This window comes from Xyrauchen texanus, chromosome 13 (genome assembly GCF_025860055.1).
Source record: "Xyrauchen texanus isolate HMW12.3.18 chromosome 13, RBS_HiC_50CHRs, whole genome shotgun sequence".
Taxonomy (NCBI): Eukaryota; Metazoa; Chordata; class Actinopteri; order Cypriniformes; family Catostomidae; genus Xyrauchen; species Xyrauchen texanus.
The window spans coordinates 16,564,086-16,586,555 of NC_068288.1; the positions used below are offsets into that span (position 1 = coordinate 16,564,086).

At 38.3% G+C, this 22,470-nt stretch overlaps 1 protein-coding gene across 2 annotated transcripts in view; it reads left to right on the top strand.

Annotated features, from left to right (window-relative positions):
• Positions 1-22,470, top strand: part of card14 (caspase recruitment domain family, member 14) — a 50,265-nt gene that overhangs the window by 23,751 nt on the left and 4,044 nt on the right. For both annotated transcript variants that reach the window (XM_052140210.1, XM_052140211.1), the window contains 14 exons: positions 1,491-1,697; positions 1,901-2,019; positions 4,632-4,790; positions 4,890-5,009; positions 5,323-5,448; positions 6,038-6,187; positions 6,375-6,500; positions 9,419-9,522; positions 9,906-9,976; positions 10,159-10,216; positions 10,318-10,525; positions 12,500-12,626; positions 15,711-15,948; positions 16,193-16,256. In XM_052140210.1, the coding sequence (XP_051996170.1) occupies positions 1,491-1,697; positions 1,901-2,019; positions 4,632-4,790; positions 4,890-5,009; positions 5,323-5,448; positions 6,038-6,187; positions 6,375-6,500; positions 9,419-9,522; positions 9,906-9,976; positions 10,159-10,216; positions 10,318-10,525; positions 12,500-12,626; positions 15,711-15,948; positions 16,193-16,256 (1,877 nt within the window). The remainder of the gene's footprint in view (positions 1-1,490; positions 1,698-1,900; positions 2,020-4,631; positions 4,791-4,889; positions 5,010-5,322; positions 5,449-6,037; positions 6,188-6,374; positions 6,501-9,418; positions 9,523-9,905; positions 9,977-10,158; positions 10,217-10,317; positions 10,526-12,499; positions 12,627-15,710; positions 15,949-16,192; positions 16,257-22,470) is intronic.

The window sequence follows — 22,470 nt, forward strand, 5'->3', positions numbered from 1 at the left end:
GATGCTATAGCGCTGGCTTATGAAGCCAAGGGCCTTCAATGCCCCTTAGGCATCAGAGCTCACTCTACGAGGAGCATGGCCTCCTCGTGGGCGTGGTCGAGTGGGATACCCATTGAAGATATTTGTGCGGCGGCAGGCTGGGCCTCGCCTTCGACATTTATCAGGTTTTATAACCTACAGGTCCCCTCATTGCATTCCAACATTCTATCAGCCTGACTATAGAATGGAATAGAGTGTGTGTATGCTGGGCATCACCTCCTCCCTTATAAGGTCCGTCTCTGACCGACTTAGAGGATTTATTATGCGTACCAGTACATAAAAAGCTCAGTACATAAGATGTGTGCTTGTGTTTGTACAAAGAGCGCCCCGCCTTGGGCAAGGACGCTCTGTAATATCCCAGTATATAGCTCGCCGTTGGCCAGCTCGGGGAATAATCACTTTGCTTTAAAGCTCAGGCACCTGCCTCTGGTTTTATAGAGCGAAGTCAGCACACACAGCGTTTTACATGGTGTTCCCATAGCGTAAGCTACTTACGCAATAGGAGAGACCTCTCGATAGGGAACGACTCGGTTACTAGCGTAACCTCGGTTCCCTGAGAACTTCCCTTCTCAAGCTGCCGTGCTTGTGCTTGGTCAGTTCGCTTCAGTCGATTGAACCTAAAGGAACTTGCATGACGGGGTGCCCATTATATAGCCTGCCTATGCTAATTTCGGCAGGCTCTGAGCGCGCGAACGCGAGGTGCACACCCATTGGTCGCGCGTTCAGAGTCGCCCCGTCATTGGTTCGAGCAGTTGCCGCGGCACAGCCAATGACCGAGCTGCCTTGCTCATCGCTGTCTGCTGTGCAGCTGCAATGCGTTTTACATAAAGACTTCAATATTTCTCGAGAAACTGAGTTTTCCCATAGCGTAAGCTACTTACGCAATACTCGTTCCCTCCTCTCAGGGAACCGAGGTTACGCTAGTAACCGAGTCGTTTTCTCTTTCCGTCATAGATCTTTTTTCCCAAGTATGCCATACTGGGGAGCATTTATGAAATTCTGTTTTCCTTTTCACTCTAACACTCTAATTGAAAAACAAAGCATTTTCCTTGTCTGTGAAGCATTTAGAAATTGTTTTCCATTATGGAGTTTTCAACTGTAAACAGATTGGTGTGGATATGGCATAATACATATTTGTTTGAAAACCCATTGATTTCGCTACTTTGTGCCTCCACGCTAGAACAGTGTTTTCCTACACTGAAAACAGTGTGTTTAGAAAACACTCCATTACCGCGTACTTTGGAAAACAATGATGTTAAGAAACTGAAATCTGCATTTGAGTTTGAATGTGGAGGAAATCACCGTTCCAGTGTTGATGTGTAAATGTAGCGTTTTCAGTCGAAAACATATTAGCGTGGAGCCGTTAATGTGGGCTCAATCCCAAGTTAGTCCAAAGGGGCTAAACCTGTAAGTGTACAGTAGTAGTGAAAGCTTGCTTCTGTGCTTGCCAGGCCTGATAAAGTACACCGAGTTGACAGAGTACCTGGTTCGTGCGGTGAGCAGTATGCAGACAGAGCTGCAGGAGGCACGACATGAGGTTGCGCGACTGCAAACCCGATGCAGTGAGCTAGAGGGGAAACTGGGGCAGGCACAACAGAATGTTGAAGAGTACAGCCAGATGCATGGAGAGCTTGAGCGACTGCGCAGTCAGCTGGCAGGTGTGTATTTAGCATAGCATAACATTAACACATAATTTATAAGCATATGTAATGCTTTACAGATCAGTAGTATATGAACATTAAAATATGAATATATGAATATAATTCTTGAATGTAGTTACTAATTAAAGTTTATATTATTAAAGTGTTATGTGTTAAAGTGTATGTGTAGATGCATAAATGTTAGGCTGTCTTTTATGCAGGTTTACACAGAGACTGGCTGAAACAGAAAGATGAGAAGTATGATCTGTATGTCAGATACACCACAGCTGTGGAGGAAAAGTCTGTGTCCAGTGTACGCAACAGAGACCTACAACTGCAGGTGTGGAAGTGAACTCTGAGAGTGCTTTGTGTGTGACTGTAGTTTCCCTTCAGCAAACATGAAGTAAACCAGTTGCTTTCTCTCCTTGGCTTCCACTACTAGATGCAAATGTTAACATAAGTGATTTTAGGATGTGTGTGTATGTGTGTTGTCATTCTCTCTTTTGAATATATATATATATATATATATATATATATATATATATATATATATATATATATATATACGGTATATCCATCCATCCATCTTCAACCGCTTATCCGAAGTCGGGTCGCGGGGGCAGTTGCTCCAGCAGGGGGCCCCAAACTTCCCTATCCCGAGCCACATTAACCAGCTCTGACTGGGGGACCCCGAGGCGTTCCCAGGCCAGTTTGGAGATGTAATCTCTCCACCTAATCCTGGGTCTTCCCCAAGGCCTCCTCCCAGCTGGACGTGCCTGAAACACCTCCCTAGAGAGGTGGCCAGGGGGCATCCTTACCAGATGCCCAAACCACCTCAACTGACTGCTTTCGACGCAAAGGACCAGCGGCTCTACTCCGAGCTCCTCACCCTATCTCTAAGGGAGAAGCCCGCCACCCTTCTGAGGAAGCCCATTTCGGCCGCTTGTACTCGCGACCTAGTTCTAGTGTATATATATATATATATATATATATATATATATATAAGCAATATCACACGAGCAAGAGTGCGATATGGCCCTACAAGAGTCGATTACTATAGAAACCGCAACGCCCTCTGCCATTTTAAACAGCACCCATTGTGTAATTAATCAGTCTGTTGTGTCTCTCAGCTGCGATGAGCCAATGCTGAAGTTATTTGTTTAAAGCCATTTAAAGCTATTTTCTAGCTTTAGTAGTGTAGTGTAGTAAGTGATCACGAAGAGCTGTTGTATGTAAACAGCTGACGTGGATTCACTTCACGTCACCTAACTGTAGTGATGTATGTCTCGAGACCGGTCTTCTCGAGACCACTTTTACGTGGTCTCGGTCTTGTCACGGCCTTGACGGTCTTTGGTCTTGGTCTTGTCTTGGTCTCGGACCTCTCGGTCTCGTCTAGGTCTCGCTGTCTCAGACCGACATAGTGGTCGGAGGATTTAGCAATACAATACTACAATATCCACGACGACACAACGTTCGATAATGCAACAGTATTATTATTTCGCGCCCTTCAAATGCAACCAATCACATGTAGTTTTTTTTTGTGACACAGCCGTTGGCGCTCATCCATTCATATAACATTATGCCTCAGTGAGTGAGTGTAGCGTAGAGCGTAAAGAGCACAGTCAGTCAGTAGCATGTCAGCGAATTCCTTGGTCATAAAATTTGCTTTCGTAGAACACAATGAGTTCTTCTGCACATCGTCAAATAAAAAGAAGCATTCGGCGAAATTCTGCAAAGTCTGCTTGACAAAGACAGCCGGGACCACCTCAACGTTCACCAGACACCTGGAGCGTAAACACAGGGAAAGGTAAAGCTATCTACCCATTTGCAAACTCTTTGAGGTAAAACCTTTCCAACCACCCATGACCAAACAGATCATGTATCTGCTGAATTATTGTTGTTTATCATGTGTTCTTCTCACACGTACGGTATAAGTTATTTAGGGACATATTTTTTGCAAGCCTCTCTAAGGACGTAACTAACGTTAACCTGGTGAAGAGTGTAACTAACGTTACATGCTAATTAACGAGATTTTGTGTAACTGCACAACTGACAGATGACTTTGAGCGCACCGCCAACGTGTGTGTGTGTGTGTGTGTGTGTGTGTGTGTGTGTGTGTGTGTGTGTGTGTGTAACCATAGCGACAAAACGATGAACTTTCAGATTTTTTTTCCCCTCCGGTCTCGACTTGGTCTCGGTCTTGGTCTCGACTTGGTCTGTCTTGGTCTTGGTCTCGATACCCTCTGGTCTTGGTAGTGTCTTGGTCTCGGTTTAGGCGGTCTTGACTACAAGTCTACCTAACTGGCTCATATTACACTCAAAATTTTCTTTTGCAACCACCTGCTGGCTAACATATATAATGTCAAAGAAAAAAAAACAAACAATAGCTCTTCACAGATCTGCACTGCTCTTAAACTTTAGTTTAGAATGGCATGAACACAAGCGGAGTTACACTCACAGAGTGAAGCGGCGGAGCGCTGATGGTGTCAGATCATCAGATTCGAGGACCGCAACTAACAGTTGTATATATCTGTGTAATGTATTACATAGCTTTCATAAAAATATTGGTGATCACTTGTATTTGGCCCAATTTTACTAAATTTGTATAGTACTGTTTATGTTTCCACGTTTACAGGGTAGTCGAGTTTAAGCCATTTGTTTACAGAAACTTGAACCCATATCATTTTCATTTTTTGCTCCATTAACAAAAAAAATTAAAAATAATAATGTTTTCGCTCTACCACACTTACTCTTTAATACTGCAGAGCTTGACCATTCAAAGCGAACGTTTTAAAGCATCAAACACAATGCTCTTGTCAGAGAACCAATAATAGGACCAAAAGAAATACTATAATCATCACAAAAAAACTTTTTTTGGATAACAATCAACCAAACAGGTTTCTGTGGGTTGTTTTTCAGTAACTTAAGGGCATAATGCAAACTCTTTTCCAGGTTTACCAGCTACAATGTGAGTTAAGGAAGGCTCAGAAAGAGACAGACTTCCAGAAGCACTGTTCCTTAAGGAATAATTCTCCTGGTGACTCACAGCAGCTCCAGGAAGAGGTCAACGCTCTACATGCAAAGTTAATTGTGCTTGAGAAATTCTCACCGGTGAATAATTTTTTTTTATATCACAAGTGAAACAATTTTGGAACTCAACTTTATTTTACTTATTTTAATTGTTAATCTGTCTATCTGTCTTTCATTCAGGCATGCCAAGATATCCTGTCTCTTGATCTGAAGGAGGCCAGAGACAGACGTTCAGAACTGGCTGAGGAGATTAATAGACTCAGAGAGGAGAATGAACAACTCCAGCAAGAGAAAGAGGAGGTAAGAGTCTTCATCTTTAAGCTTAGTACTGTCTATTTTTTGGCTTTCAATATATATATATATATATATATATATATATATATATATATATATATATATATATATATATATATATTTATTTATTTATTTTTTCAGATTGTTCTGCATTAGACCATATTATTTTAACACTGGCAACATTTTAACACCTTTCAGGAATTTATATTGTTTATTTCTTTGCATCTTGTACCTTTCTCTTTATCTCTTTACCTTTTTTCTTTTAAATATACACCTTTTTTATGACACACTCATCACACTTCCCTCCTTCACTCTTCAGCTTCTGGAACAGAAGGACTGTTTGACCCTGGATGTGGAGAAGTTGACTGTGGACTGTGAGATGTACCAGCACAAGAGCGCACTCTTCCAGAGTCAGCTGGGAGAAGTCCAGGCTGAGAGAGACAGGGTCAGCATCATCAGACTTCTTTATGACTATACAAATTAATTATACCAATCTTACAAAGGCTTAATGTTAAATGATGCTGAAATCAGCTTTTACAGTATCTGTATAAAATCCGGTTTAGTCTTTCAAAAAATGGAATACGGTATAGAGAATTTCTCTATATTTGTGAGGAATGTCAATAAACAAAATATCACTACATGCTTCCAAATGTCACTTCAACATATGTTTATAAACATTGAATCTTTAGACACCTAGAATCTATTAAGTAATAGCAGAGTACAGCTCAGAGGTGGTCTATTCCTTTACATTTAACTTTATTTTCACATGACATAACAGCTACTTTTAGAAGCTGGGGTATCAGGCTGGCAGACAGTTAATCCTGATAGGAAAAATACCTTAGTGTAACACCCCATTTACTTTAAAGAAATAAAAAAAAGACTGACAACTGTATTCCAGATTGGTCCTGCTGCAGGTTTCACTTTCCTAGATATATATTTCTTTTTCGTTCTGAAAGAAAATGTTTGTGTCAAGTCACTGTTGGGAAATGGAAGCTTTCCAAATAACATATGATGGATGTGAGTTTTATCTTTAGGCATATTTGTCCCGTGATGAGGCACAAGCCCACATTGCACGAAGTCTCATGGAGAAGGACACAATGAGAGGCCAACTCATGGAGCTTCAGGAGAAGGTGTTCACCATGAACACCTATAGCAGACAAAGAGAAGGAAGAGAAAAATCCAGGGTAACATTCACTCATCAGCCATTCCCATTTTAAAAGAAATTTGAGACCTTGTTCAACTAGTCTAAATTGTTGACTGGGTAGAATATGCTCACAGTACATATAGAAAAATACAGTACATCTGTGTGACCTAAACACAAGCACATAAAGCCTTTTTTCTATTTTTACATTATGCCACATGTATGAACAGGACAGGATGTTCAGTTGGGAGAGCAGCAGAGACTTGTGCAGTGAGTCCCCCCCATGCAGCCCCCGAGCCAGAGCTCAACAACATGCCCATCCCCCTGAGTGTTACCGCTTAAATGACACCTCTGAGGTAACGTTATAACATTTTTCTCATCTAGTGAATCACACATGGATGTGTATGGAGGCATCATTGCCATTGCTTTTTAAATATTTAATCGATATCACACAAGCAAGAGTGCTGTTGTACTGTATATCAGCACGGTCGTGATTTGGCCGTAAGCATGAGGGTGCAGCCCAGAGTTGCGAAGTTAAGCACAGATTCAGTAATACATGATTGGAACATTTCAATAAATAAGAAGTTAATATCAAGTAACTTGGTATGGCCTGTTATTTTGTCTATTTTTACTTGGATAATGGAAATAGTTTCAAACCAAGCCAAAGCAGAGTCAACCATTGCTTGTTACAAAGCAATACACAGTCTGAATGGTGTGGAAAAGGCTGTTTTTTCGCAGAAAAATGGAGTTAAGGGGATCTGCCAAAATCCCTTAGTTAAATCCAGTGTTGAATAAAATTTAGCTGCACTCAACTGATCAAGCAGTTCATCAATTCGGGGCATTGGGTACGTGTCAAATTTAGACACCGTGTTGACTTTCTGGTAATCAACACAGAACCGGACTGACCCATCAATCTTGCGTACAAGAAGAAACAGGCTCGCCCAATCACTGCACGATTCTTCTATTACCCCCATCTCAAGCATTGCCTCTAATTTGTCCCGAATCACCTTTTTTTGTGTTCGGGTATGTGGTTTGGCCGACTACGCACTACCACTCCTGGTGAGGTCTCAATATGGTGCTGTATGAGGTTAGTCTGACCGGGAAGAGGAGAGAACACGTCCACAAACTCTTTTTTGCAACCTGGCCACCTCCGTGAGCTGGGATGGCGAGAGGTGGATCGGCTGTGAACTTAACCTCTGGCCTGAGCTAAACCCTCTCCGGAACTACCTTCACCATGGACATGGGGACAGCCTCTCTCCATAATTTAAGGAGGTTGATGTGGTAAATTTGACATGCCCCACCTCTATCTATTTGTTTTTCATAATCGAGGTCCCCGACTCGCCATGCAAACTTAAAGGGTCCTTGCCAATTGGCGAGTAATTTCGAGCTCGATGTGATGAGTAATACAAGTACTTTTTCTACCGGTACAAATTCCCATAGCTGGGCAATCCTATTATACAGCTGGATTTGTGTCTCTTTAGCTTGGAGCAAATTCTGTTGTGATAACTGACCCTAGCAAGTGTAGCTTTGCTCGAAGATCAAGGATGTACTGAATTTCATTTTTGCTAGCACCCACGGGGCCGGAGTCCATACAGGAGCTTGAAGAGGGAAAACCCCATGGAGGCTTGAGGGACCACCCTGACTGCAAATAATAGGGGTCCAACCATTTGTCCCAATATCTGGCATACTTGTGTACGACTTATGAATCATGTTTTTCAGGGTGCGATTATATCGTTCCACCATCCTGTCAGTTTGCTGGTGATAAACACTAATGCGAATCGAATTAATTCCCAGCAATTCATAAAGTTTGCGTAGTGTTTGTGAGATAAATGTTGTGCCCTGGTCGGTGAGGATTTCTTTCGGAATCCCCACCCGAGAGACGATTTTAAAGAGTGCCTCGAAAACACTGCATGCTGAGATGTTGTGTAAAGGCACTGCTTCCAGATATCGCGTTGTATAATCCACCAGGACTAATACAAACGATATCCGCGTGCTGACCATTCTAAGTGGGGCCTTTATTAATGGTAATGGGTACAATGACGCTCTTGGGGTGTCCAGTGGATTCACCAGCTGACATTCACGGCATGCCGCAGATCCCTATGAACGCCCGGCCAATGAAAGCGGGCCTTTAAATGGTGGAGTGTTCTTTCTTGCCCTAAGTGACCCACCATAGGATTGTGGTGAGCCACATGGGAAAGTGTTTCACAACGGCTCCTCTGGAGTAATAACTGGGTTGTATTTTCTTGGGTTTGAGTGTCCTGTGACACTCGATACAATTGGTCCCTAATAATTGAAAAATATGGATATGTGAGGGCAATGTCAGTCTGGAACTGCTGGCCATCGATTACTCTCACTTGGACAAAGAAGGGTTTCATCATGCAAATGCTCTAGAGGGAAGTCCCCCTCCGGGAATTCCCTAAGGGCAGAAATGCTGGAGGATTCCCCTCTGCATCATTCTGATGCTGAGCAGATGCAGACAGCCCGGCTCTGCCTCCCCAGCCATCACATCACACATCATGTTTACAGGACCCATCCACAAACAATGCTTTTAATAATATTTTAAACGGTTAAATGCTCCAGCACCATCAGGTTAATAAGATCCTCCACGCTGCGCCCTTCCTCGGCCAGCACCCATTTTGGGCAGGCATCACAGAGCTGCTGGGCAAACGTGAATGGGCGGACTGGCGTCTCCCAAGGTAAGGAAGTGGAATTGCTGGCAGTAATTTAGTATAATTTAGCTTCATGGAATGTTAGGTCTGTTACATCTCCGTTGTCACTGCAAAGATACACAGGTGTTTACGCCTCATTAATCACCAGGCGATGGCCCTTACCTTCTCCTCGCTCTCCAGTGACAGACACATGACCACGCCTTGCTCCACAATTCCTTTAGTATTACTAAATCAACCTGAAAAATAGGTTATAAATAGGCTTTGTTCAAGTAGAAATAGATCCTTGAGGTAATATTTGCAGATACCTCACTTTTCAGCAAGCAAGGTGTTCCAGCACCTGATGAGTTTTGGAAACATTTATAAAAGACATTACTGTTTAAGTAAATATGTTGAAGTGAAATAGTTATGGTTACTAAACAGTTGAGATAGGATTCTAGAACTAACCCTCCATAAGAGGTGGAAAAAGCCAGTAGTTAAATGTGCTCCAAGGCAAAACATCATCTCAGTATCTGGCACCTTTATCAAAGGTGCTCCGTTTGTAAATAAAAATATATTACCATGCATTAAATCTTGGAATTCAGTTTGTGTGTGACAATCTATAACAGTTCAATGAAGAAGGAATCGGCAGTGTGCATTCCAGTCAAGTGGAGCCTCCCTGTTCTGAATCTCTCCGCAGACGAGAGTTTGATTTCCCCTTCAGCAATGACAGGTGAGATATTTACAGGTCAACCGTAAACATTATTGTAAGAGGCACTTCCTCCCACCTTATACATCATAGCTACATCTTATTTCTGTCTGAGGCACATTTGTTTATTGCTAAAGATTTTCTGTTTGTACGTCTTCTACAAAATAGTAAGACCATCCATTAGATTAGTGACACTTATTTCCTAGTCTTTGTGGTCCTAACATAACATGTAATTATATTATGAATTATGTTCCACTGACTTGAGGACATGATCATAAAATTAAGTCATAAACTGACGGCGGTCATTGTTTCAGTGTGTACAAGATTAATGATGTCATGTATTATGTGTGTGTGTGACTGTGGAAAATTGGTGTTTGAAATAAACAATTATTTGTTCCTTTTCTCAGCCATAAGGTGCTGACAGATGACTCTTCCTGCGGGAAAGGCTGGCACAATGATTTTGCTTTCAATCATGGAGGTACTTCCCCCAACATTCCATTGTGGCTATCCACAATATTTAAAATATAATTCTGTTACATGTGAGTGCACTCAGTGCCCATATCAGTGGCTATTGGAGTGAATCATAATGGGACATTCAGCCCCTGTTGACCTCCATTCTGAGAGCAATAACAAATACTACGTGTTTATAATTTAATGTAGATGATGATGATGATGAAGAACCAAAATCATCAGAATCTCTTCCCTGCCATTCTGACAGGTACAATGACCATTAAAAGTAAAACCTAATGATCAAATAATTTTTTTTTTAAATGGTTATACTCACAAGCAATTAAATGTGTATAAATCAATTGTCTCCAGAAAATCATCCCCACCCTTCCTAATGCGCTCCAGACATCAGGCCCTGCGTATCAGTGGTCGTGTGATCAGCATCTGTGTCCATGGAGAAAAGCTTTTGAACCAGCTACAGGTAATCGGGGGAAATAAGACTGGTGTGTTTGTGTATCATGTGACTGAAGGATCATCAGCTCATACCGCCGGCATCAGCCCTGGAACTCAGATACTCCAGGTGAGATATTTGTTTTTTATACCAGCTCTAAAAGTTGCTTTAAGTGATTTTAGGCATTCTGGAATTTCCACGAGACTGAGCTGTTGAATTACCAACATGATCACACGTGAAATCGGCATGACGTTTCCAATAGTTTGGGTATCCTAGGATTGGCAACTGTATGCCGACGCGCTGACATGCAGCATTCTTATCAGATATTGGTCAACGTATAACAATTTTGATGAAAGAAAAGTCGGTCTACTCTTTCCGAGATCAGGCTATGAATTACACACGTCCCCTCTTTACAAAACACCTCTCTCCAACGATAGCATTGAGAGCAGTTTCTCACAATTGTCAAATGCAACAGTAGCAAAATAGCACTCTTAGCTGACAACTGTTATGAATCTGAATATGGCATTACACCTGAATTATTTGCTTTAACTTCTACACTGTGAGAATGTGCAAAATTATTGACAGTCTGAATTAGCACATTGAAGTCTTCTAATTGGCTGATCAAAGAATGTGTCTGCGTCCTGTGGTCACATTTTTGTGTACTGTCTAGTGCCTCCACAGAGACCAGTGAGATGTCTCAGGACACTTATTTCAGTCATATCTTTTAGGGAGAAGGAACATTTTCTGCATATCATTCCATAAAAAAATGGAAGCACTTTATTTTACAGTAGTGTTCTACATTTACGTACTATATAATTATGTACTACTACAGTAATTAATAGATACTCAACCTAAACTTAACCTCTACCCTAACCTTAAACCATATTAAGTACATGTAGTAACCTAATATTACTCAGTGTTTGAAGGAAAATCTGCAGAATTCTTTGGAAGGGATTTTCAATATTATTGGTAGTTGAAAGCAAACACAAATTAGCCAAAAATTGTTACTGGTAATAAGGGGTGGGGAATGTGTTGAACTTTTGTGAATGACAGAACCTGCAATTCTGCATTGAATAGATATTGATTATTATATTGAGATCCAAGGACATTCTCTGTAAAATATTTGAAAATGTACAGTTATTGGGGTAGTATAGGGACAGTGTTGTTGGGGTAGTATAGGGACAGGAGAAACTATGGTGATTAATATAATGACATCACGTACATGTAGCCGAAGAGCAGGGGTGTCAAACAAATTTTAAGTCGCTGAATGAGGTTGCCCTGTGACACTATCACTCACAGATCCAGTTTCTGATGAAAAGCGCAAATTCTCGGATGTGGTATGCGCGAGACCTTGAGTGCTGATTGCCACCACTGGACATTAATTGGACATGGCAACACTTTGTTCGCTAAAGCATCCAGACCCACCCTTAGCTACAGCCATAGTGCTAATTACACGCCGACATTCACAATCTTGAAGTTACAGTGCTTGAAGCGCATAGTTACAGCAAATAGAAATGGATCAGCTCAGATTCCAATCAGGTTATTCGCAAAATAACTTTTCTGGGGATTATGGTTACATAGGCCCCCGAGACCACCCGTAATTCACACCCTGGCTATGCCAGTGAGCTTATCTAGTGATGTGTCATTCATCCCTGAGTAGACAACATTCTGTTATGTCACCCTCAATGTATATTCAAACGATGCAGCGTGTAGTATTAACGCTTTTTTTTCCTAAAAAGGTCTAAAAAATGTGGCACTCTTGCGTGAGACAATAAAAACCAGTGAGCCACAGCACAGAAAGAAGATGTCCATCTGTGCATGTTTACATAAAAACAGCTTGCAATTTTTATTTGTCACTCTTAAAATTTACTTTACCATCAATAATAACAGTAACAAAACCAGTCTGACTTGATAGTGAAGAAGTTTCCTTTGAAAAACAGCAGTAAGGGATATTAGGAGAATTTAATGATTAAAGCAGTGGCAAAGTCTTTGCTTTCTCTTTTTCTTTTGAGTTTTTGTATCCCTAGAGGGAAATGCAGACTTAACAGCAGCTATAGTTTGATGGAGTTGAAACTAATCAAAGCCAATGTTTTGAATCTGCAGCTGAAGTATGAGCGGGAGCAGAGAGCTGTACAGATGGTTCTGGAAGATACCACATTGGAGGAAGCTCTGTGGGCCCTGGGGCAAGTCCAGGGACTTTGCCACATTACACTGAGACCCAGCCAGGATGGTAAGAGCTAAGGTCAACAGTCACAAAATAATACACCTCAAATCTTAGCTTTAAAGGGATAGTTTACTTAAAAATGCAAATTATGTCATAATTTTCTAATGGCCATGTTGTTCCAACCATAAATTACTTTATTTCTTCCATGGAATACAAACAGAAATGCTAGGCAGAATGTTAGGACTAGTGGTCGACCAATATATTGCTGAGGCCGATAAATCGGACGAAATTCTGAATTGTTTAATTATCGGCATTAGCCGATAAATTTTCCCATTTGTCCGATTTGTTACTTGAGGGCGCTGAGAATTGGCTGCTTGCATGTGAAGTGACTGAGACATATAAACAACCATTTACAGTTCATTTTGTTATTACATGCCATCGTGTTACTACAATAATAAACGATGTACAACAGTCTCATTTAAACGGTCCACATGTCAGTGCCATGGCTGACACGTTTGAGCTCTTAATGTTTAAGTGCTCGCCTGTTTCATTCTCCCTCTCTCTCCTCAACAGTTCATTGTAACTGTCTTGTCTAAAAATAAAAAGGCAAATTTCAATAAAACAAATTGAACCACCTTCAAATATTTACATATCTCGTTTAAACAGATGTAATAAACCAACCTCACACAACTTGAGCAAAATGCCCATATATCTTCCTCTGAAGCACGTATTCTAACAGTGTCTCCTTAACGTTTCCCTGTTTCTTTTACCATTCTTTTCTAATGATAAAAGATAAATATCAATAAAACTTCTATTATATACCATCTGCAAATATGCAGATACAGTATCTCATTTAAACAGAACGCTAATCTAATATCCTCCTCTGAAGTGTGTATTCTATCAACCAGAATCAAAACTTAAGGATCAGGATAAAAATTTCCACTGATTCACAAATCATGACGGTAAGTCTGTGACAATCTAAGCAGGCCGTTTAAACTGTCAGGAGATTGCTGCTCGTGCTGGATGTGCAAGAGTGAGTCGGTGCAACTTCAAAGGAAATGCGCTTCACATGTGCTATAAGTATATGTCATATTCACTATGCACTATGTGCAATTGATTTGATTCTGTATTTTTTTTAGATAATGTGATTTACTGCGCACGTGCCATCCATGGTTGCTGGACTACTGTTTATACTGTTATTTCCTTCTTCCTAATATATTAACAATATCTTCATGGGCAAATTAATTATTAAAATTTGATGATAAACAGAAATAAAAAGAAACTGCTATCAACTATTTAAAATATAATTGTTTTTTTTTTTTTATTCTTTTTTTACAAAGTTAAAGTTTTGTGTGAAATTGAGTAAATATAGTGCTAAATAAGAGTTTATTAATTTATTTAGCAATTTTGTGTTTTTGTTATTTACTATATTAAATTGTGTGATATGTCGGCATCGCATCGGCCACCCTGCTCTCTGGATATCGGCATCGGCCATTAAAAAACCCATATCGGCCAATCACTAGTTAGGACTGAGAGCCTCAGTAATCATTCAGTTTCTCTGAATACAAAAAAGATGGTGGCTATCAGTCCCTAACATACTGCCCAACATCTCACTTTGTGTTCAACAGAAGAAAGAAAATCATACAGGGTTCATTCAGGTGAGTAAATGATGAGCAAATTTTCATTTTTACGTGAACTATCCCTTTAACTTCTGAATGAATGTGCTGTTAAAAGAATCACTTCCATTCTTTGGAACCTTAAACACAAAAGTGAAATCTAAACTATTTGAAAAACCTGCTGTGTGAGCTTTGGTGTAAGAAGCCATTTCAGGAATGCCGTCCAACGGCAAAGCCCAAAAATATTATCTTCATTGCATACTTCATAGCCCTGTCCTTTTTTTGCACAGCATACAGTTTTTATCTCAAGTACCTCATTCTTCTGCTATTCTCATTCTTCAGACATGTGCAAACATCACCTTTCTTCGATTAACACTAAGATACAATCTTATCACAAATAGAATATTCTCAGCACAGCATTTTCAGTATTCAAAAGCACTTTTTTCAAAACTTTGCAGTATTATAACATGTCATCCATTATTGCTCAACTGTGCCATTCGAATACAATAAATACCTTTTGTATTTATAAATGTATGTACAATCAGTGACTTAAAACTGTTGAAGGAACAAAAACAGAAAATGAATGAAATTTTTTGTAGAACGTAACCGAAAACAGGAACAAAGTGATTTTCTATTGTTCCGGAGTGAAAAACGTATTTTAAAATCCTGGTAACAGGTTATAAGAAGTTAATTACATTCAGATAATTGTTTCATAAAAACCAAAAGCCAAAGGGTTTATCACAGTAAATCTTTGGAACTACATCATTTTATGTTAATCCAGGTATAAGGAAAATATTATTAGAGGTAAAAAATTTAATTTCTCTGTTGTCTTCACTGAAATAATGTTAAATATGATGCATTAATACAGATTTGATGCTGTCGGGTTTTGAATAAGAAGCAGAATTGTAATTCAAATTATACCTAACTGTTAATTAACTGTATGCTTGTTATGATTTCTGCTGGAAAATCCATCAAACTGAAAACATTTAATTGCTTATTTTGGTGAGGCAAGTGGCTAAATTTGGCTTGTTTTTCCAGACCAGGCTGCTTGTTTCTCTTGCAAGATCTGGCAATACAGCAACTGGTATTTCACCAACCCCTTAGTGCAGAGTACTGTCATTTGAAAAATAATTTTATTAACTTTTATTTTATTTTGTTCAAATCAGATGCCATTTGGAAAGGAGGCTGTGGAACGGAGAGAAAGAAATACAGTTTTTGCTCAGAACGTTTTTAGTCCTTGCGTGCAATTACATCATAATTGTAGACAACCCTTTTGCTGTAGAGAAGTTGTTGCTTTTCAAGCTCACAGATATAAAATCTTATAACAGATGGGGGAAAAACTTTGTGCAGCCTGAGATTCTAGAAATATGTGAGCCTATTTACCAGTATATTACACAGTGTGTATATCCTATGTAATAGACCTATGAGCAATTTGTAATATTTAACTTGTAAGTAGTGGCAATAACTAGTTAAGACTGGAGACTAATTCAACCAATTCCTTATGATCCGTAACAATCTGCTGATTTCTTCCTAGCCTACGAGAATATGGTGCAGCAGCTAAAGAGCGGTGAGGTAATGTCGGGTGATTCATTTTATGTCCGTGTGAACATGGCTTTGGCGGGGGATGTGTCTGGAAATCTGGCAGTCAAGTGTAACGACATACTACATGTGACAAACACTCACTATGGCAACGACGGCTCCTGGTGGGCCAGTCAAGTACACACCTGCCAACTGATGGACCTGAAGAGTGGCACTTTACCTAACTACTACAGGTGAACTACACCATCATTACTCAAAAAAACTTTTTGTTGCCAAAGCTGGACAGTCATGGCTCTAATAGTCAAAGTATTTCATGGCATTACATTGCTTTCCTCTTTTATTTGTTTGCTATTCTTGTTAACTATTAACATTTTAGACATGCAGTTTCAATTAGTCTCTGTACCATTACAGATCTTTCTGTTAATTTCCTCAGACAGTATGTAATTTTAATTAAATTAATCTCTGCAAATTTTTTAGAGCACAGAGGCTGTTAATCAGAGCTATAGAGGTTTTGACCTACCCTTGCAGAACACACAGAAAGGTGAGAATCCATCAGCATTTTGATAATTTATATCCATTTCAAATATATTTGTTTTTTAAGCTTACACTCAACTCTATATAGAAAACGGTGGCGATGACATTTTTATGTGCATGTGTGTTTTATGTTGATACAATCACACCAACATCAATCAATGGAATGCTGCACACTGAAACTGAATTAACTAAATTAAAGCTCATTGTTTTTGCTCCACTGACATATCTCTTCCTGCCCTGTTGACCATGATGCGTGAAAAGATTAGTCATGATAAGGTGTCATTTAATTTACTGCACAGTATATCAAACAGTGATCACAAAAATATCTCAAACATTATTTTATTATTTTAAGTACAAATGGTATGTTAAACATAACAGACATGTGCTGATGTTGGTAGTAACATGGTTGCAGTAGTCTAATGCATATCTTCTTGAGTATTTAGTCATTCTTATTTTTCATTTAAAGGGATAGTTCACCCAAAAATGACATTTCTCTCATCATTTACTCACCCTCGTGATATCCCATTTGTGTATGACTTTCTTACTTCACCAGAACACATTTGAAGAAAACGACAAAAATATCTCAGTTCCGTAGGTCCTTCAAATGCAAGTGGATGGTGATTTGACCATTGAAGCTCCAAAAAGAACAGATAGTCAGCATAAACGTCATCCATACTAACTCTAAATGTAAAATGAATGTCTTCTAAAGTGACACGATCACTTTTGGTGCGAAAAAGATAAATATTTAAGTACTTTTTTTAACTCTAAACTCAGGTCAGCAGCAGTATGCATGTGTGACGTAATCGTGTTGGCACGTGAGACATGCGAGAACTGAGGCACATGTGACACATCGAAGAGCGGTGCTGTTTACAACCGAGTAGAAGATTACTTGATTTTGGTTTAGATTTGTATTTATCTGTTTCTCACAATGGTGTGTTTGCAGGGGCGTGTCTAGAGCATTTTCAGTGGGGGGGCCATGCTGGGGCACTGCCTCCAAACGGGGTGGCCGCCAGTGACCAAAAAAAAAAGCTAAATTCTACAGTATATTACGTAAATCCTATTGATTTTATTATTTTTTTTTAACTTGAATAAAGTTACTTGTAAACAAATGAAGCTATAAAGCACATTTTTGATTAATTTAGTTTTTTGTCATCCCTGTATATATCCATTAAGTTAAATTTGAGAGCCAGTGTTTATTATTTTTAGTGTTTTCATAAAACTAACAAGTTTATAAAATAAAAGCAATTTTAATAATGAGCAATTTTAAAAACCCAGAATCAGAAACAATGTCAACTATTTTCTTTTAATTAGTTTGGCCATTACAATATACAGTAGTTTTATTCACAATCTCTTTCAAATAATAATAATTAAAAAAACAAATCCCCCCACTGTAATAATTCAAATGGTTTGGCCAAAACATCATAGTGTTTCAACATTTCTGTCAGATTAATTTACAAAAAAGCTGAGTAACACAGAGTTAAAGTTTTAGCACTGTAACAGTTCAAATGAAAACACCACAGTTTAAAAATAAAATATGGAACCATTACATTGTGCTCTGCTAATATATTAAAGAACAGTCTTTAGTTTAGAAACAATAAAAACAGTAGCAGAAAGAGAGGAAAACAGTCGAAAAAGAAAGAAGGCAGACCTCAACTAAAACAGCTGGATTCTTCTGTTTCGGTGGTGACTGGCAAGCTCAACATTATTATTTATAATGGTTGCAGAGTTATTATCTATATTGATTAAAAATAATGGTATTGAAGGTCTTTCAGTGTTGGATAGACATATACTTATAAGCCAGTTTGCTGACAATACAACATTGTTTCTAAAGAATGAATATCAAATTCCATTAGCTTTACATTCTATTAACCAGTTTTCTAAAGCTTCAGGGCTACATTTAAATCTAAACAAATGTGTAATGTTAACCCTGCATGAGTTTCCTTTGCAGTCATTATCTAATATACAAATTAAAAGGGAAGTTAAATATTTGGGGATTATTATTTCTAAAGATAAAGATGTTATGGAGAATAAAAATGTGTTGAATAACAGATAAATGTAAGTCCATATTGAATAGATGGCTGCAGAGGGATCTTACCATTTTTGGAAGGGTTCTTTTATCTAAAATGGATAGTTTGTCCAGACTCATTTATCCAGCCTTCTCCTTGCCCATATCGACACAAATGATTAAATTAATAAATAAGGTGAATGTTAAATTTATTCGGAGAAATAAGTGTCAGTACATTAAAAAGGAGGACATGATTAAAAAATATGAAGACGGTGGGGTGAATGCTATCGATTTTGACATTATGAATGGTGTTTTGAAATTGAAATGGTTAAAATCCTTCATTCAAAATAGCCACTCCTTTTGGTTTATTGTCCCCAATGCTATCTTTAACAAACTGGGGGGAATACACTTTCTGTTATGTTGTGACTTTGAGTACACCTCGTTACCAGATAAACTTTCAGCCTTCCATCAGCAAGTGCTGCTCTATTGGAAACTATTGTTCAAACATAACTTCACTCCTCACAACACTCCAGTTTTGAATAGTAGATATATAAAATTTGGCAGAAAATCTGTATATCTTGAGGAATGGATATCTAAAGGGATTTGGGCTATTGCCCATTTCTTGGATGATAATGGAAATTTGTTACTGTATAGAGTGTTTTGTGAGAAATTCCAAGTACAGTGTACCGTTAATATTTTTAATAGAATGATTAGAGCTATACCAATTCCGTTAAGATGGTTAAAGAAGACATGTTGTAATCCAAAATCTCCCCAGTACTGAGACTGTCACGATTCCCTTGTTGTCTGCCCTGTGTTTCACTAGTCTTTGTCTCAAACTCCTATTCCGTTTGTAAAAACTACACTTTCCATGATTCCCGGCCCTCATCACTGCCAGCCCTGTGTCATTGTGCTCACCTGATCGTCGTTTGTCATCATGTCTCCTGTGTATTTAAACCCTGCTGTTTCTCCATTCCCCTGTCGATTGTTGATGTTTGTGGATGCCTGTTTCCATGCTCGTTCTATGTTTCTCCTGCCTGTACAACCTTTCTATGTTTTCTGTGTTTTTGTTTTATTTCCCTATTGCGGGTATTTCCTTTGTTCCTGTTTTGTCTGTTTTCAAGTTTTTTCAATAAAACCTGCAAATAGATCCTCACTCCATGTCTGCCTTCATCTTATCCGTAACAGAGACAGCTCTCCTTAGAAGGTTATGATTTTTGTGATAAAAAATGTACAAATAGAGTCATTAGAATTTTTTTTTTACAGGCTTATTACCCAAACCCAATTAGACTGGAATACGTGCTTAAAGATTTTGATAAGGTTGAAATATAAAAAATTAGGAAAAATTATTTGTCTTTTCCTCTCCCTCCTAAAGCTAAGGAGGTGAATTTCAAATTTTTAAATGAGATTTATCCTACTAAAGAATTTTTAAGATTGAAATTTAATTTTGATGTGAATAATTGTGTATTTTGTGAAACAAATATTGAAAATCTAGAGCATGTCTTCTTTGATTGTGATCTGGTGCAACCCTTTTGGAGTGAGGTGCAGAATTGGTTAAGGTCTAGGAGGGTTGAACTCCCACCTCTCACGTGGAAGTTAATTAGGTTTGGTGTTTGTCTGGAAAAGAAAGATTGTGATTTTGTTATAATTTCTTGTTATGTTTTGGAAAGTTTTTCATGCATAAATGCAGATGGTTTAAATCTAAACCCAACTTGAATCACTGGATGAATGAGGTTAAACTCTTGTGCAAATCTTTAAAATTTGTTAAAAATCAGAAAGCCCTTAAACTGATTTCTCTTTTAGATACGTTTAAATTAATTTAAAAAGTCCCTTTTTATTTATTTTTTCATTTTATTTATTTTTGTTTTTTTTCTATTTAATTATTGGTTTGTTCATAGTGTGTTTTCTGTTCTTTGTACTAGCTATGCTCAACCTATGGCTGAACAAATGAGGTTATATTCAGAGATTTGTTGATGTACCTTGTTTGTTTGTGTTGTTGAAGGATAATAAAATTTTTTAAAAAAGTATGTCGAAACAATTTACGGCAATTGTAGACAGTAGTTATTTGAGAAAATTGTTATGTATATTTTGATAAGTCACTTGTTATTTGTATCATTTTTTTGGGCAATAAAGATGACTTTATTAAGCTTTAAAAAAAAAAAAAACTTTTTGAATCACGAACTTCAGTAGAGTCTATAAACTGATTGGCCGTAAAATGAACCAATCACAAGACATCTTATAGGGGGGGCACCTGGGGTGGCCAATCGAATTTCAGGGGGTTTGTGTGTGTGTGTGGTTATCCTGGATGTCTCAACCGAGTTGAGAACGTGAAATTACGTCCTTAACATGCCAACGTGAATACGTCACACGAGAGACAGCACGATCTTCACCCTCTCATGAAGCTTATGGGAAGCGTTGTATTATCCACTTGCATTTTAAGGACCTACTGAGCTGAATTTTTCTTCAAATGTTTTCTGGTGAAGAAAGTCAGACATATCTGGGTGCGACAGGGCAGAGGGCCGGGCCGGGTCGTGATTATACACACCCTTATTAGGCTAATTAAGCCTATTAACCAATCAGAATTGAGTATTCCAGAGAGCCATGTAATAAATATAAATAAATCAGTAATCAGGATTTTAAAATGCCAAAACTTCCCTTACCTGAAGCTACTTAAGGGTGTGTCAAGTAGAGCCCAACCGATGTGGGATTTTTGAGACCAATATTGATTTTAGAGGGGGAAAATTCACAAATTACCGTTATGGTGGCTGATACAGCTAATATTTGAGCTCGAATTAAAATGTTCTATGTGGCTTGTGCTCCAATTTTGCACCGGTGTGACTATGAAAAGGTACTCAGAATGCTGCTTTCTTAAAAAAATGTTTTTATCAAAGAATATTTGCCATTCTTATTATACAATGTCAACAAATAATAGAAATTAACACTGACCATTTAAATAAAGAATAAATAAAAATACAACAAATAGATCAATGAAAATCTGTACTGTATGTTCAGTATGTTGCTGACATGTTTACACATTAGCCTCCACTCAGCTGACAAACAATGGAAGTAGCTACGTGGTTAGTCATACAGGGTATAAAAATTATGGGGTCATTGTTTATTAACGTTCCAGTATGTATTTCACAAACTAGTTAGCAACTTATACGCTGATACGTTATATATGTGAAAGGATAATATCAGCCGACGATTTCATTAATCCACCAATTGTATTTGAATGAATATGTTAGAACAATGAAAGCAACCAATTGCATTGTTGAACAGGCTATTGTGGACTGCCACACACAGTTATACTTTAGAATGCCACAAGTGTTTTTCCAAGTATCACGCAAATGTCAACCACAAGTTATCCTTTTTTCATGGCTTGCCATAGCATGTCACACATGACTCTCAGCTACAGTATGTGTTGTCATCTGGGCCATATACCAAGAGAGAACTTCCTCCAATTTTAAAGCTATGGCAAAAGACATATGGTAAAAATCTGGCACACATGTGTTTAGCCATGCCATATCTAGGTCAGATGAGAAAGCTAACTTCCACATTTCGTCAGAGGTTCTTGCTATCTGGGTATGCACTTTTTGGGGGGATTTTATGTTTTGTAGATCTTATATAAACCATAGATAAACCATTCATTTGCATATGCAAGAACATGTTTGTAGAGTAAAAACCTACATTTCTATCAATTGAAAAATTAAGAAAATATTCAAATATGCCATGTATTGGGGGCAGTAAATGCTGCAGTGTTCTGTGCAGCCACCTACTGTGAATTAATTAAAAATGTTATCACAAGTTATTTTTTTTTTTGATTAACTGTTTAGAAGTATCAGTTTTTGCAAAAATAACATATTATGTATACTGTTAAACATGAACTGGTGTTTCAAAGAGAAGACATAGTTACCAATCATTTATTTCAAACATCAACATTTAGTAACTCAAAGTAATGTAATAATAATGTCAAGAAAATAAACCAGTAATTAACAGATATGAACAACAATGGAATATAAAAATTAAATTAGTGTAAAAAAAGAAGACTCAGACTTTGTTCTCTCTCTGTGTGTGTGTGTGTGTGTGTGTGTGTGTGTGTGTGTGTGTGTGTGTGTGTGTGTGTGTGTGTGTGTGTGTGTGTGTGTGTGTGTACGTTTTTGTGATATACCAGGACAATTTTGTAAGTTATAAACTGGTAATCACAAGGTTATTATGCTAT